The sequence below is a fragment of the Hypomesus nipponensis genome, chromosome 14, assembly GCF_054491055.1.
Source record: "Hypomesus nipponensis isolate SF chromosome 14, ASM5449105v1, whole genome shotgun sequence".
Classification (NCBI taxonomy): Eukaryota; Metazoa; Chordata; class Actinopteri; order Osmeriformes; family Osmeridae; genus Hypomesus; species Hypomesus nipponensis.
Genome location: NC_140374.1, coordinates 19,992,705 through 20,009,171, shown reverse-complemented (window position 1 = coordinate 20,009,171; position 16,467 = coordinate 19,992,705). Strand labels below are relative to the sequence as shown.

Sequence of the window (16,467 nt, the reverse complement as noted above, 5' to 3'; positions counted from 1 at the left end):
CACACAACACACTCCTAACTTTGTCCAGCCCCAACAACAGTCCCTGTCTGCTTTTTTTTGGGGGGGGGGGTCAAAAATTTGATACAAGTCTATATTTTTTAACTTTTATATTAAATCTCTGTACTGTGAATTGGGGAAACTTGACCAGGGTTGTAGAGGGAGTGCACACAACGGCAGCTTCCTAAACGGTTTCTCCCCGTTTGTCCTCGGAGTGCTGAGAAGCAATAATCCCACCTGATTCCACCGCCAGCCGATCCTGTTAACAGCGACCATTCCTTCGCCTAAGGAATCCACTTTTAGGATTTTCTACCATCTCTTATTTCCTCCCTTTATTTCCGATTCCCAGCCGCCAGCTGGTAGGCTTCTACAAGGGAGATGTGCTGATGAGTACATGTGGAGTAAAGCACCTTTGGAGCAGCCTTGCGTTACTGTGTTCCATACCTAACTACATATAACTGTACCCCCAAACACTGTAGTATGTACATATGTCATAGGGACAGCTCCTCAGTATACTGCAGTAATATCAAGAATGTTGACTTTGTGTACGTTATAAGTCAATTTAGTCCGACTGTCCATAGCATGCAAAACAGCACGTCTTAGTACAGTAATAACCTTAAAGCTGATTGCGAGAGCTGTATTATTAAGGAAGTCTCAAGCCTTCCTGTCAAGAGAGCTTGAGTATTAAAGAGCGTGTGTCAAACGACGTCTCCTGATTGTGTGTTCACGGAGCTCTGTTACCCCCGGCGAACCCGCCCGTCATTGGGGTGTAAAAACTGACACTAAACAGAGTAATTACTCGTGTTGCCTTTGATGGACTTAAAGGGACGTTGGGAGGCAGCTTGTTCCATATCTGGGGGATGGTTCTCTTCTCATGTAGATTTCCCCTTCATCCGGAATGTACGTGTTCAAAGCTTGGGCGCTTCTTCATTAAGTTGTAAACAAAGCATATGTCGGATGGTTTAGACTGCACCCAGGCGCTGCTGCTGGGAGTGGCACTCGCTGGCTTGAGACTGACAGCAGGAAAGGGGGAGAGTATAGAAGTGAAGAGAGAGAGAGGACGGAAATGAGGTGAGAAAGATAGATGACTGCTGATGCGAGTTTATAAGACCTATCATTTTCCCTCAGTCAACCAGATAAGGTCACTTGTGTGAATACATATGAGTTTCGAAAGAGGACATGGAGATTACTGACTGCGGGACTGTGTCTCTACTTGAAACAGAAGCTTGTCAAAAAAGAGAGAGATAACCTTGGCTGGAATAGAGTTAGGTAGTTGCCGCTCTGAGTAATGACTTGTGTTGAGACATGTTTGCCCAGACAAAATGAAATTGGGATGAGCAGGAGAGAGATCCCTGCTGCAGGGAGATACTCCCTGACCTCCTGGGTGTGTGTCCCTGTCCTACTGGGAGTGTGTGTCCCTGTCCTACTGGGAGTGTGTATCTCTGTCCTACTGGGAGTGTGTATCTCTGTCCTACTGGGAGTGTGTATCTCTGTCCTACTGGGTGTGTGTTGTCTCATAATGCCTGGTGACTCGAAGACCCTTTCCTGCCTCAGCGCTGAGCCCCCACTGGGATTCCTCCATGAACTTCACCATCGCTGTGCCCGAGCTGTGCCTGGTTCGCTTCTCTGTACGAGGCCAGATAGGACTCCTCAACAGCGAATTTGTGGGCCAGTACACCCTGCCCTTCACCAGCATGAAGAAAGGTTAGAGAGGTGGAGGGAAGGAGACATGGAGGGGGTGGTAGTGAGAGAGGGGGAGAGAGAGAGAGAGGGGGAGAGAGAGAGAGAGAGAGAGACGGGAGGAAAGGTGAGAAGTGGAGGGAAGGAGAGACAGAGAGCACAGTGGCTGGTGGCAGTGTCCATTAGCCTGTGTGATTAATGTCAGCACTCTAAATCTGGTAGTCTGTATGTGTGTGTGTGTGTGTGTGTATTCATGTGTGTGTGTGTGCTCCCTTCAGGCTACCGCTGGGTGCCTCTCCTGTCTCGAGAGGGATTCAGTTTGGATCCTGCGTCGCTCTTCATCTTTGTCTGGTACTCCTAGATCCCCCTCCCTCCCCCACAAATCTCAGCGAGAATCTGCACCCCCTGACAGAAGGCAATAAAAAGACACGTTCCCTCCGATAAAAAAACAAAACACGTTTTATCTTCAGAAAATATATTTCATATATTCCTTCTTACTACAATATATTTCCTGTGTGATGGAGGAGGAAGGCCTTGGGCTTGCTTCAGCACTGTCTCAAGACAGGACAATATTAACATAAGTGGTAAGCCATAAACAAGTTCAGACAGGTCACTTTATAAAACAAAACAAGGTAGTTATTGATTGGATTGGCATACAAGAAGCATATTATTTGATAGGAATTCTAAAACCATGAAAACCACAACCTTTTATGACATTTAAAAAGGCAGCAGCCACAAGGGTTTAAGACCTCCTTCAAATGCCCAGAGGTAAAATAAATAGCATTTCAGAGAGGTATACATTATTACACCAGATACAGTACACTACCATCTCATTTGAATCTGAGACTTCATGAAGGTTTAGAGCCAAGTTTTAGAAGCCTGCTTGGAGCCTTCCCATTAGGATTACATGAAAATACCTGGGTTTAGGTCAATGATGGAAGGCCAGGCTTGAGAGATGGGTCATGTGGTGGAAGAGTTTGGGGGGTGAGAGGTTAAAACAAGCCCTGGGGCTCGAGAAGGCCTTGAGATGACATCCAGCTTCCAGGCAGATCCCTCCCCTCCCTCGCCTGACGACCTCCTATTCACCTTCTGTCCTCAGGACAGACAGGTGAGCTGAGTGCGTTTCCTCTGCATGGCATCTATGACACCTTTATATTCCGAGGGACAGGGATGTTTGACATACTACAGGAGAACACAGCTGGCATTTTGCTATACCATAGTATACTCCAATTCTACAACAAAGTATAAGCAACAAATACAGTTCATTATTAAAAACAATAAATTTCAGTTTTTTCCTTCATTAAAGGCCGTTTTAATTGTATATTAATCTCCAAAAATGTATTTCTAAATGTTCTCTTCATTTGGGAGAAATGAAAGTCTTCTTCAAAAGAGTCTTTCCCTAGTCTAGATCAATGATGTAACAGTTCATGTGCATCCCAGTGCTGGAGTCTGAAGGCACACAGTCATATCCGGTTAGCTGTGTATACTGGTCCTATATATCCATCGTGCACAGCAAGGACATTGGTATGTAGAATCTGTATTAAAACAGCACGGACCTGCAGTCAAGTGCAGAGAAGTCCACTCTTCTCAGCCCCAAAGTGGAATTTTCAGGATAGCAGCGCCCTCTAGTGGAAGAGTTTCTCCAGTGCACCTCCAGGCGTCATATGGGACAGTTTCCCAAAGGGAACCACTCCTCTTTGTCCATCATCCTTTCCTCCAGTTGGATGTTGGCCGCGACCACAAACCTCTTCTTGCTCTTCACAGTCACCTCCAAGACCCGGTTATACAGCGTGAGCACTTGGCTGTACTCCACCTACGAGGAAGACATTGACATCACATTTGTATAATTTAGCAGGATGCTCTTTTCTAAAGCGCTTTACAAATACAGCATATAGAAAGTAAAAGGAGCTCAGATAGTCCCACAGTATTTCATGAGTCAGAGTCAAGAAACGGTCTGTATTTAGAGATATTTTACACAGAACACACACATCCTGACTAATGGCACCTAACCTTGCGATACCCAATAGAATAGGCCGGCCCAACGGCCATTCTGAGAAACATCAGGCTGTTCACATGCACTATCTTGGCTCCATGTCTCCAGAACAATCCAGCTAGTGGAAAGTAAAGGTAAAGTGCAGTTTCTTAGGTTAAAGTCCATTGAGTTGAGAACACCTCTCTTTCTCCACCCTCAGACACTGTGGGGTCTGTTTGGCCATCGTTGCAGCTAGGGCTGTGGTGGCTGTTTCAATGTCCTCGTAAGGATTCTGACTTGATGTGTGCACAGTTAACTTAACAAGTTTTTATTTTATTTGTATCGTTTTAATAATTAGAAATTATATTTTAAATACATACATTCATTGGTTTAAGGTTAGGGTTATATTAATTTAGGTAACCGAGTCTTCCTACCAGTTCATTGAAAGTAGGGTTGTCGTTGTTGCGGGCCACCCTGGTCTTCCTCTTGGAGCGGTTCTGAGGGTCCGGCCTCAGGAACGTGACCACGTAAGCATCCGGACACGAGCCGTTGGCTAGCCTCTGAACACAATGCACAACAGGACGGTGAATGAGACAAGGGGTTTTGTTAATACACAGACTGAGAAAGAAAGAGGTGGAGAGGAGGGGGGGGCGAGAGAGAGAGAGAGAGAGAGAGAGAGAGAGAGAGAGAGAGAGAGAGAGAGAGAGAGAGAGAGAGAGAGAGAGAGAGAGAGAGAGAGAGAGAGAGAGAGAGAGAGAGAGAGAGAGAGAGAGAGAGAGAGAGAGAGAGAGGAGGAAAGGTGAGAAGTGGAGGGAAGGAGAGACAGAGAGCATAGTGGCTGGTGGCAGTGTCCATTAGCCTGTGTGATTAATGTCAGCACTCTAAATCTGGTAGTCTGTATGTGTGTGTGTGTGTGTGTGTGTGTGTGTGTGTGTGTGTGTGTGTGTGTGTGTGGGAGAGAGAACTCACAATGTTCTTCAGGTGTTTGATCAGAATGGAGAGTTTGAAGTCTTTGTAGGACATGAAGAGCTGGATCTGAGGCCTGGAGTCTGTCAGAGCGGTGTTGAGAGTTAACCACTGACATCAGTAACAGCACTGTGTGAACTCTAACCACTGACATCAGTAACAGCACTGTGTGAACTCTAACCACTGACATCAGTAACAGCACTGTGTGAACTCTGACATCAGTAACAGCACTGTGTGAACTCTAACCACTGACATCAGTAACAGCACTGTGTGAACTCTAACCACTGACATCAGTAACAGCACTGTGTGAACTCTGACCACTGACATCAGTAACAGCACTGTGTGAACTCTGACCACTGACATCAGTAACAGCACTGTGTGAACTCTGACCACTGACATCAGTAACAGCACTGTGTGAACTAACCACTGACATCAGTTACAGCACTGTGTGAACTCTGACCACTGACATCAGTAACAGCACTGTGTGAACTCTAACCACTGACATCAGTTACAGCACTGTGTGAACTCAACCGAACACTTTGCCACCCAACCATGTTTTGAACTCTACATAAGAGAATGGAAAATATCTTTCTAGAGAAGAGATCGACCTCTGTGATGGATAATTTTTTCTCTGAGAGGAAACCTACCATGTTTTTTTTCATGCGTGTGTGTGTGTGTGTGTGTAGCAGGACACACCGAGCAGAACGTTACCTTTCAGTGAGACAGCTGGAGGCACGATCTTTGGGCCATCCAAGAACAAGCTGCACACAAACTCATTCTGTGAAATGCCACAATACGTGCTGTCAGGTTCTATCGCTCCACAAGAACAACACACAACAAATCAAACACACCTGCTGCTGTAGTGTGATGGGAAGAAGGTTAGGGACTGGATGGATATATACAAACAGACTCACTCCTTTACAAGGCCCCTCAAATAGCTCCTCTAGGTACTTGTTGAGCAGATTCATTTTCCTGGCCGGGGTAAAGGACATCTTATACCAGCTGGGAAACCTGTCCAGACAGAGCAGCAGAGAATCACAAGAAGTTCACAAAATATTTGAAGGCTGTGTCTATGGGGTGCATGTGCATAACTCACTGAGGGAGGGTGGACTCAATGAAGTGTTTCTGAAGCTGTTTGTGGAGGAGTTCAAACTGGCCAAACGTCTTCTCACTGAACAGATAGCCGTCCTCGATGGTCACCTTCAACTCGTACAACTGAAACCAAAGTGTTGTTGAAGACTCAGGACTCTTGCATTCGATTATAGATCGATCAACTGGAAACTGTGTGTGACTGTTTTAAATATTTAATCAAATGAGTTCAGGTAACGAAATCAATCAATTGAAATAAAATGAATTCAGCCCTAGATCTTTAGACTTTCTGTGTGTTTGGAAAAGTTTCTGTGATCTTGTATTCCAGATTAGAGAAACATCACAACTTCACATGTTGGATTTATAGACACAGCAGCGGTGTGCTCCAGCATGCTAGACCCCAACCTCAGAGTGTGAGTGTGTGTGTGTGTGTGTGTAAGTGTGTGTGTGAGAGTGTAGGTGAGTGCGTGTGAGTGTGTGTTGCCTCAGAACAGCACGCAGCCTATCTAGCAGATGGACGGTTTACGCTGACAACAGGACGCGTGTTGTGATCAAAGAGAGGCATGATGTAGACAAGCGCCCCGCGCTCGCCTCATACAGCTCCGGGGAGAGGGAGCTTCTCACAGCAAAGCATCCTGACTCTCCCGTCTGTCCTCCCGGCCAATCAGGGCACAGCTGGGCCACACTGCCAGCTGCCTGCCTAGAGCCATCACTGTGATGTCTGGATAACAGGTCTGCCTTCTCTTGTGAGAGGTGACTCTATTGGCTGAAGGCTTCAATGAGCAGGTCACTTTACATTTACATTTACATTTACATTTAGTCATTTAGCAGACGCTCTTATCCAGAGCGACTTACAAGTAAGTAAGTACAGGGACATTCCCCCGAGGCAAGTAGGGTGAAGTGCCTTGCCCAAGGACACAACGTCATTTGGTGTGGCCCGGGAATCGAACTGGCGACCTTCAGATTACTAGCCCGATTCCCTCACCGCTCAGCCACCTGACACCCACCTCTTTAATGAGTGTTTAGGGTTAGTGTTATTATAAGGAGGATGGCTGAGGACAGAACTGTGGAGAAGAGGTCAGCGCATCGTGACTCACCACCTCCCTGCCCTTGACGGTGTGCTTCTGGATGATCACTTCCTGGATGTTAGTGTTGGAGGCGGAGCCAGGCGCGAGCGGCGTTGGTTTTTTGCTCCCGGGCATTTGGACCATGTTGTGAATCAGGAAGTTGAGTTTGACCGGGAGACTGCCCATGCTCTGTTTGATCTTCCTGGTTAGGGGACACATGGCCAAGTCAGATCAGGTTGCACATTCAAATCCCCCCTACATTGCTTTGAATGAAAGCATCCGCTAACTGATCACATTATTATCATATTATTATGATGATGATGCGGGGTGTGTGTGGTCAGTACTTGGTAAAGTAAGAAGTAGCTTCCAAGTCAGAGTCTTGCGGTCGTAAGTTATTCAGAACGTATTGCAGGTCTACAATATCGTTCATCTCCGGCATGCCTGCGCCCAGCATCTGAGCACACAAACAAAACGCCCATGAAAAGAGAAAGATCAGCGTCTGGCACAGCGTAACGGTCCGTGTCGTGGTCAGGGTGGGCGCTGTGTCGTGGTCAGGGTGGGCGCTGTGTCGTGGTCAGGGTGGGCGCTGTGTCGTGGTCAGGGTGGGCGCTGTGTCGTGGTCAGGGTGGGCGCTGCGTTGTGGTCAGGGTGGGCGCTGCGTCGTGGTCAGGGTGGGCGCTGCGTCGTGGTCAGGGTGGGCGCTGCGTCGTGGTCAGGATGGGCGCTGCGTCGTGGTCAGGGTGGGCGCTGTGTCGTGGTCAGGGTGGGCGCTGCGTCGTGGTCAGGGTGGGCGCTGCGTCGTGGTCAGGGTGGGCGCTGTGTCGAGGTCAGCGTGGGCACTGTGTCGAGGTCAGCGTGGGCACCGTGTCGTGGTCAGGGTGGGCGCTGTGTCGTGGTCATGGTGGGCACTGCGTCGTGGTCAGGGTGGGCGCTGTGTCGTGGTCAGGGTGGGCACTGCATCGTGGTCAGCGTGGGCACTGCGTTGTGGTCAGCGTGGGCACTGCGTCGTGGTCAGGGTGGGCACGGTGTCGTGGTCAGGGTGGGCACTGCGTTGACCCACCAGCTGCAGCAGACTGAGGACCAGGGCGGAGCGCCGTCTGATGCCGTTGTAAGCCTCGCAGCACAGCTCCACGAAGCGGTGGAACCGCTGTGGCTTCTGCCCCCCGCCGGTAATGAAGTGCTGCATCTCCGATGTGAAGATGAAAGGAGTTCGGTCCCTACCATCACACAAAAAAAAAGGGGGGGGTGGATTTTGCACATTTACCACACGGTTCCTTCGATAACAAAATTTCTCTTGCTGTAAGAACTTTAGCTGGCGTTTCCCAGGGCAACGCCAACTTGCCTTTTGATGTTGCCAAACATCTGAGCGTTTCCCATGATCTTGCCAAAGTCGATGTGGAACATGTGGCCGCTGTGCTTGATCATGATGTTGTCGTTGTGGCGGTCGCAGATGCCCAGGATGAAGGTGGCCACGCACCAGCCTGCACACGAGTGGAGGAAGTTCATCACCGCCTGCAGAGAGACGGCACAGATATACAGAGCTATGACTTACACACTTGGTACAGTAAGGGCCCTATGACTTAGACTACATCTGGCTTTGTGACTTCCGCAACATGGAATGAAATCCGCCAAACACGGAAAATGCAGAACTTCCGAATGAATCAAAAATGTGACTGAATGAGTGTTCAGACGGACCTCCTCGTAGTCCTCCTCCGTCTTGTTCCACATGTGGAACCACTTCTCCAGGGTGTCCTCTCTCAGGGCCCCGCTCAGACCCCATTCCTGCTGGATCTTCCCCAGGGTCACCGCCTCGGGCACCACCTCCACCAGCCCTGGAACACAAACACATACACATTCACTGCCAAAATTCATACACAAGCACACACACAGAGGCACAATCACTCAGTTATTACAGAAGCTTCAAGTTCAACCGTATAGAATATCCTTCAGTCCTGTATGCATAGTATAGGAGTATAGAACCTGCTACATGGTGCTCAGACTGACCCTGGTCTCTGCCAGTGGAAAGACATCTGTAGGTGACCATCCTCATGTCCAGCCCAGCCTGCAGCCACACCCGGTCCATCACACGCACTATCTGAAGCACCAGCATGTCCTGACGCAGGTTATCCCCTGTCTGAACACACGCACACAGTGTACAGCACACGCAACTGTGTTTCCGTAGCTGCATGAAGACAATTGCCTGGACACAGACAAACACATGCATGTATAGTGTTGACACGCACGTGCGCACACACACACACACCTGGAACCGCCAGAGTTACCTTGCAGATGACACTGACATTCTTCCCCAGACGGTCCGTGTTGATGAAGGAGATCCCGAGAGGGGCAGCGTTGGAGTTGAAGAACTTACATTCCTGGGGCAGAGAACATGCATCATCATCATCATCATCACAGTTGTCCTCCAAAGCCTACCTCTGGAAATGTATTCCAACAGGAATCATCTTACATCCACCTCCACCGCTTTCACCAGGACTGCAGGGTCCAGCGGCAGGCGACACGTGACGCCGTTTCGGAAAAACTCAGCGATTTTCCACCTCTCTCTCTTCAGAACATCCTGAGAATGAGTGTGAGAAGAGAGTTCAACCCACAGTACACACATACACACACACACACACACACACACACACAGCTTCCAACCAAACACACACACCCTGAGCCTGACAACTTCAACATGGCGGCAGTGTGTGTGTGTGTGTGTGTGTGTGTGTGTGTGTGTGTGTGTGTGTGTGCGTGTGTGACTCGCCTTCCTGCGGGCCTTCTCTGCGATGCGGACGCGCTCCGCCACCTGCGTGAGCAGCGTGACCAGGCGCTGCTCTCGATCCAGCTCCTGCCTCAGCGCCCGTCCGCATCCGTGCCTGAGAGCGGCCTGCACCTTGCTGAACCAGCCCTGGTAGTGGGCATCGTCCTGGGCGTCCAGCAACAACCTGGCACACACACACACACACACAGTGTGACACACATACAAGAAATAACTAACTGTGTAAGTCGCTTTGGATGAAAAGCATCTGCTAAATGTAAAAAATAAAAACAGGATGAGCCAGTGGTATTGTCGTGTTTGTGCCAGACCTGCGATCTGTGACTCACCAGTAAAACTGCTGAGCAAACCTCAGGCTCCTCAGAGAGCGTTCCAACAGCAGCATGACCAGAGGCCCGTCCAGATCCCACTCCCCCTTCACAGCCTGGCCGTACAGGGGTGTGTGTGTGGGGGGGGGACAGAACAGACGAGAGGTCGAGAATGTGAGAGATTGAACAGTGTGTGTGTAGTCAATTTAGCTGTGTGTGTCTGTGTGTGTCTGTGTGTGTGTGTGTTTCGTCACCTGGACGAGCTGAGGCAGGTAGTCCTCCAGCTCTCCATCGGAGGTCTTCTCAAAGAACTTCACCGCTGATCCGCGCACCGTCTGGTCTGGGAAACTACACACAGGAGGACATGTGCTACTCTGGAGCTAATAGCATCTTTGGAATGTGGCAACACACAATTACAGTCAACAGACTATATCGTCAAATGTACTCCCAATAACATACAGTTAATTACATATTCAGTGTACTGTATACTTCCAACAACAGGCACTCAATTGTAAGGACATTCATTAAAGTGACAAACATTTCATTACGTGAGCTGTCGAGTCATGTCCCAGCCATTTGTGGAGCTAACCTGTCAGTGAGAAGGAAGAGAGCTTCCTCAGGGGTCTGTAGGGGCCAGTGATCCACAATGGTGTAGATTTCTGTCAGCTCTTTAGGCTGCCAGCTGGGGGCGCCACTCAAAACCAGGTGAAGGAAGGTGCTCCTGTTGTCACAGCTGTGCCTCTTGCTCCAGAGGAAGGCCTTCTCGTTCTCGGAAAGACTACAAAACCGCAACCTCAACATCAAAAGGTCTCACCCGGGTATATACTGGATGGTGGAATATTTATGGCAGGGTTGCAGTCCTGCCGGTCTGTGAACTCACAAGCAGATGCAGTGTTTCTGAGAGACCTCAGAGATCTTCCTGCTTAGCTCCTCACAAGGCAGACTGGTCGCGGTATAGTCTGGGAGGGAAACCGGTCTCTTATAAATCCATTCATGTCTCACCGGGAACTCCAGCTAGAAACAAAAACAACAGAAGTAAAAACAAAGTGAATGATAGGAAACTGAAAATAGGACGTTGTGTTTACTAAAACAAACCACAAATAGGGAACTGTGGATGATGCTGCTGTTCCTTGTGTGGCCAGGAGAGGGCAGCATTCTGCAAGACTCGCCTGCAGTATGACCCCAGTGGGCTGCTTGTGGCCGTCCGACAGGGCCGGGCAAGGAGGGTCGTTCAGCTCCAGAAGCATAGACATACTGAGCAGGACAGTTCCACTGACCAGAGTCCTAAAACACACACACACAGTTCTAGAACACACACAAACAGTTCTAGAACACTCTGAGACATCCACTACGCTTTCAATGAACCCGCGCTCTCTCATCTGTGAATCAATGAATATCATCAGCCAGTGTGCCAACCTTGATTTACTAACCTAAGAGGTGAACATGGTAGAAATGTATATCTGTGGTCCATGTGTGTGTGTGTGTGTGTGTGTGTGTGTGTGTGTGTGGAAAGCCAACCTGTGGCTGTATAAAGGCTGGACGGCCCACAGTAACAGCTCCGGGGTCTTTCCCTGCCTGGAAGCCAGGAGATGAAACGTCAACATGGACTCATAGGGCAGCTGGGAAATCTGCATGGGGAAAACCATCCTGAGAACACACACACACAGGCATATACACCAGCGTTAGATAGCTCAATGAACAACTGATTCAAACGAATAAAAAGGTACTAAGCCTCATCGCAAATAAGGACTTTTCATTTAGGGTTATAGAAGGAGGGACATTGAGGAGGATTTTCAGAATGGTCCATATAACCCTCCTAGGAATGGCAATGCCCTTACATGCGGTTGAATTGAATCTTGTTGCCAAGCGACAAGGCGGTGCTGATGTTTTCTGAGATTCCTTTGTCACAGATCCTCTTCCCCCCGACCGTCAGCTCACAGGAAATGGAGAAGTAATCAAAACTAGGGGACGACAGAGCGAGACGTCACACCACTAAACAACACCCACTGTATCCATGTTCAGATTATTTTGTCATGGCTTCATACAAATACACCACATATCCACTGTAGAATCCATGATGGAATGTGCCATTTGGGGGGGTATCTTGAAAATATTCTCCTGTTTTCTGTGTCTTTCCTATTGTGTGTATTTCTGCGTTCAGTGTTTGTGTGTGTCTACATTTGGACTTTAATTACTTTTGTATACAGCACTTGCATTTGTGTATGTCCCTGTAATGTCTGGCTGTCTCTAGGCAGTCTCTAGGCAGTCTCTAGGCAGTCTCTAGGCAGTCTCTAGGCAGTCTCTAGGCAGTCTCTAGGCAGTCTCTAGGCAGTCTCTAGGCAGTCTCTAGGCAGTCTGTCTGTCTGTCTACCTGTTGATCCAGTTGGGTTGCAGCTTGTAAAGGGCAGCCATGTTGATCTGCAGGATGTCAGCATTGTGCTCGACGTCCCGCACAGGCAAGATTTGGGGGTGGTCATCCTGGACCTGGAAGTCTGAGTGGAAGTTCTCAAAGAAGAAGTGAAGCAGCTTCCCCAGAGCCTGGTGGAGCATGACGGAGGCTGCGACAGGAAGTCTACAGTTTAGTCATTGGCTGAGCGATGGCCGCCATGATGTGAGAATGTGACACCAGACATGCATTGTGTTCGACGTCAGTACGTGACTGAGGTTGTGGCATGTTGTGAACAGATGCCGAGTCATCCGTCGTGAATCTTTCAAAAAACTATTTTGAAAAGAATGTTTGTCTACCATCCCCCCCACCCCCCCCCACCCCTTCCAAGACGACTCACACTGAACTCACCAGTTTCACATTCAGTCATCTCCTCAAAGCTCTGGAAGGAAAAAACAGCAAACAAGGAAACGTGTCTATGCGTTTGACTGGAACACGACGCATACTAGTACAGGTCATACCTGCGGTGCACGGCATCATAGTCCCAGGTATGTAGGAATGAAGTGTTAGTTACCAGAGCCATGGGCTTGATCCGGCTAAGCCTTCCTATGGCCTCTTCCACCTCCACTGCAGAGATGCCACACAGCAGGTTGATGATAGTGCGGACCTCGTCCACCAGCCTGTTGATGTTGGTTCCACTCTACAGGCAGGGTCGTCACCACTGGTTAGAGCTTCGTCAAAGTCCCTCTGGTTTCGCCAGTAAGGTCTTAACTAATCAATCAATCAGCCATAGCTCATTTTATAGAGCACATCAAACCAAAGTACAGAACAGTGATATGAACCTTGTTCTTCAGCATCAGGTTCACCTCCCTGGTGTAGCAGTTCAGTTTCTCCTGAAGGCTTAAACTGGCGAAGAGAGAGAGACAGACAGACAGACAGACAGACAGACAGACAGACAGACAGACAGACAGACAGACAGACAGACAGACAGACAGAGACAGAGAGAGAGAGAGAGAGAGAGAGAGAGAGAGAGAGAGAGAGAGAGAGAGAGAGAGAGAAAACAGAGGAAGTTTGAAGGACAGGGAGGGTAAACACACACGTAACACAGTAAACACAAGCTCTACCGTACAGCCTTTCAAGTGTTTCCTATCAACAAGTAGACACCTGTGCCTACATGCCTACAGGCAGTAGAGGTGACACAGTCTGGGAAGGAAACAAACGATGTAGAATAGTTTTCCCACAATTTGGCAAGTCGGTCTGGGACAGCCTAGGCAGCAGTTAGAAAGCTGAGGTGAGACACCACTGACCTGACAGGCATGCTGACAGTGAACATCTTTGCTATGAGACAGGCTGAAAAGTACTGCCCACTATTACCTGGATGTGTTGAAGACACAAGCAGAGCCCAGCAGATGGTACAGGTGACATGGGGCACTGTCATCCTTGGCCTGAGATAGGGAAAACAAAAACTAGATTTAGCAGTGAGGGTTAACAGCAGTGAGGGTTAACAGCAGTGAGGTTAACAGCAGTGAGGGTTAACAGCAGTGAGGGTTAACAGCAGTGAGGGTTAACAGCAGTGAGGGTTAACAACACAGTATAAACAAACAGCCTAGCAACAAAACACATCAAAAAGCCAATCCAGACATTGAATTGCTAAAGATAAGGTTGTTCAGTGTAACATTTAAGACTTTGACTCCAGGAACCCAGCAGGCAGGTTCACCTCCCCTCCTATTTCCTTTGAAATGCCACGAATGACGTCACAGCACACAGAGCAAAGTCAACAGGGCAGTGGAGGTTTTTATGGCAACACCTGCCCTGATAAGACGCCCGAGGAAACAGCCTGGCCGGAGGCCAAGGAGGACGCAGACTAAACTGTTCCGGCCTGCTCTGTCAATAATCCACCGACTTTCTTCTTTTACGGTGGGAAGAAAAACAGGCCCCGGGGCAGACTCACGTCTCTGGACAGAAGGTGCTCCAGGGTGTTCTCGTGGAGCAGGCGGAGTGAGACCTCCGACCCAGACTTGCAGTACGCCAGGAGGCTCTCATGGCTGCCTAAGAGCTCCTCACTAGCAGAGGGACGGGAGAGGGGGCAGAGGAACAATTACACAGGACACCATGTGACAGAAACACCCAGAAAGGGGTTCTGTGACATTCTCTCTCACACACACACACACACATACATACAACCTCAAAGGATACAACCGATTGTGGTTTCCATGAGTTGGGAAGAGCAGGTACCAAAACTAGGTCAAGGTTACAGTGTGTGTTGAGTGTGGGCGCTGAGGGTGAGATTAGCGTGGAGACGGTACTGCCGACTCACTTGTGGAGGTATTCCTCAGAGTCACAGAGCTTGAGGAGATACTGCCCACTGCTGCTGGTGGAAATGTCCATGAGCAAGAAGATCTCATCGATCAGGTTCTGCACTGTACGGTTCACTAGGGGAGAGGTCACAGTCAGAGGTCACAGTTAGGGGGAAGGTCAAACATGGCCCTGTTTTAAGGCCACCTCTGTTTCAACAGACTGTTTTTCCTTTTAAAAGCTATCAATAGTGCCAAAAACAAAACTTTCACTCAGATTAAAAGGTTGTGTTTGTGTCTGCCTGCATTTGCAGGCGTGCTTGTGCGTGTGTGTGAGAGACTTACATGTGGTACAGAAGGGTATCTGGTGTGCGGCCCAGGAAGTAACCACGTTGACCGTCACCTGGGCTTCCTGGAGCAGGGAGGGGTGGATGGGCAACACACGGCTCCACACCAGGCCCGAGTTTGACCAGCTGTCTGAGTGCTGAAACCTGGACATCAACCTGACACGAGACACAGCAGAATGTCATGTCTAAATGAAAGTATACGATCACTGAATGCACTTTAAAATGGGCTGCCTGTAAGAGCAGACTTGGATCATAATAAAAGGTGTTATTGTGTGGCACTAGGTTTTCTTACTTGGATGTTGACGTGCAGAGCGAGGCCAGCTGTTTGGTGCTGCCTTGTGGTGTGTCGATGAGTTTGATGCTCCAGACGTCCTGACAAATGAAACAACACAAACAAACTGAGACAGTAAAACTGTGACGAACATCCCCGGTAATGAACAAGGGCATCTTGTGTGTGAGCAAAGCTGAGCTGGGCCAGGAGTGATCCTCACATGGTCCACGGCTGTGTTGGAGCGGTTCAGTCTGGCGGAGGGCATCGTCAAGTTACAGGAGAATCTCTTCTGGGCATTGCTCAGAGGAGGCCTTCTCCTGGGGGGCACGGCAGGGGGTAGAGGGGGCCTGGCAGGGTCTCGAGGAAGCACTGGGGCAATCTTAGATGATGACCCTGTGCTAAACTTTCTGACTTGGTTGCCGGGGTCAGGGTCAGCCCCGTTGAAGCCTTGGCAAGACCCATGGTCACCTCCACATGCCCCGTGAGCCCAGAGAGGGGGTTGACAGAGATCCATACTTGAAAGTGAGTTGTACAGATCCAGTTCTTCATCCTCTTTAAATACATACAGACCAAGTTCAGTTAGTATATCCTCCTGGAAGTGATCCGTAAGGGGTGTAGGGAAATCCCTGGCCTCTCCGTGGAAGGGATGGGAATCCCCGTGATTGGGATCCATCTTGAATCAAAGCATATGACTGCGCCAATATGCTCAAGCTATTTTTAGGTCCTGGAAATGTTACAGTGAAGAACACGTGTCTTAGAATCAGGACATTTTTTAAACAGTCAACTCTACAAGGTTGCCATGCAAGTGTTGATGTTTGTTTTCCGCAAACAAAACAAAAACACGATCCAGAGTTTACATGATGTAGCCTACAAGAATCCCTCCGGTTTGTGTAATTAATCATTAACAGCTTTTCAAAAGTCAACAGGAAATTTGACGACTGTTTCAAACGTGCATTTCCAAAAGATGTGCAGTGTGTTGTAGAACTACTCGAGACGGACCACCCCTACATGTTTTCCCTGATCACATCTACGAGAGACCTCAACTTCAGCCTGTAGCGGTCATTGTTTAGTTTCCTCTAAATATTCAATGTACATTTAAGAGAAACAAAAGGTGTGTGCGTCCGTTTACTTTCATTATACATACAGTAGTACTTTCAAACAACTACTGATTCGTATTGTAGGTACAAGGGTCTTACCGTGAAAGCTGTCATGGTCCCGGTCAGTAAGATGAAAGAAGGCTGGAATACCTAGAACAGAATTGCACACATCCACATAAACCTGTCAGTGCAGAGACATTCGGGAAGTTCCAGGTAC

At 48.7% G+C, this 16,467-nt stretch overlaps 2 protein-coding genes across 5 annotated transcripts in view; one reads left to right on the top strand and one right to left on the bottom strand.

Moving 5' to 3' along the window:
- Nucleotides 1–2,169, top strand: part of LOC146259083 (1-phosphatidylinositol 4,5-bisphosphate phosphodiesterase zeta-1-like) — a 17,561-nt gene extending 15,392 nt beyond the window's left edge. For 3 of the 4 annotated variants that reach the window (XM_084672535.1, XM_084672533.1, XM_084672534.1), the window contains 2 exons: nucleotides 1,552–1,701; nucleotides 1,956–2,169. In XM_084672535.1, coding sequence (XP_084528661.1) covers nucleotides 1,552–1,701; nucleotides 1,956–2,038 — 233 coding nt within the window. In that variant the 3' untranslated portion in view covers nucleotides 2,039–2,169. Of the gene's footprint in view, nucleotides 1–148; nucleotides 627–1,551; nucleotides 1,702–1,955 lie in introns of those variants that run through there. The other variant, XM_084672536.1, reaches the window with a different exon arrangement.
- pik3c2g (phosphatidylinositol-4-phosphate 3-kinase catalytic subunit type 2 gamma) lies at nucleotides 2,119–16,467 on the bottom strand. Its single transcript, XM_084672537.1, has 33 exons — nucleotides 16,350–16,467; nucleotides 15,374–15,877; nucleotides 15,175–15,254; nucleotides 14,881–15,038; nucleotides 14,559–14,673; nucleotides 14,193–14,304; nucleotides 13,616–13,686; nucleotides 13,084–13,147; nucleotides 12,816–12,941; nucleotides 12,653–12,683; nucleotides 12,227–12,413; nucleotides 11,694–11,816; nucleotides 11,374–11,502; nucleotides 11,025–11,139; nucleotides 10,736–10,869; nucleotides 10,445–10,633; nucleotides 10,110–10,203; nucleotides 9,877–9,971; nucleotides 9,536–9,716; nucleotides 9,239–9,346; nucleotides 9,054–9,146; nucleotides 8,776–8,905; nucleotides 8,467–8,603; nucleotides 8,114–8,283; nucleotides 7,832–7,988; nucleotides 7,116–7,225; nucleotides 6,802–6,973; nucleotides 5,712–5,830; nucleotides 5,530–5,626; nucleotides 5,327–5,393; nucleotides 4,619–4,698; nucleotides 4,084–4,209; nucleotides 2,119–3,490 (listed from the first exon to the last, which is right to left on the bottom strand). The coding sequence occupies exons 2-33, from the start codon at nucleotides 15,824–15,826 to the stop codon at nucleotides 3,338–3,340; spliced, it is 4,176 nt and encodes a 1,391-aa protein (XP_084528663.1). The 5' UTR covers nucleotides 15,827–15,877; nucleotides 16,350–16,467; the 3' UTR covers nucleotides 2,119–3,337.

Excerpts from the sequence above, each read along its gene's own strand:
- pik3c2g (XM_084672537.1), bottom strand. The coding sequence starts at position 15,826 with ATGGATCCCAATCACGGGGATTCCCATCCCTTCCACGGAGAGGCCAGG. Across the intron at positions 14,305-14,558 it reads TCTGAGGAATACCTCCACAA|TGAGGAGCTCTTAGGCAGCC; the intron begins GTGAGTCGGCAG and ends TCCCTCTGCTAG. Across the intron at positions 9,972-10,109 it reads ACCTGCCTCAGCTCGTCCAG|GCTGTGAAGGGGGAGTGGGA; the intron begins GTGACGAAACAC and ends CTGTACGGCCAG.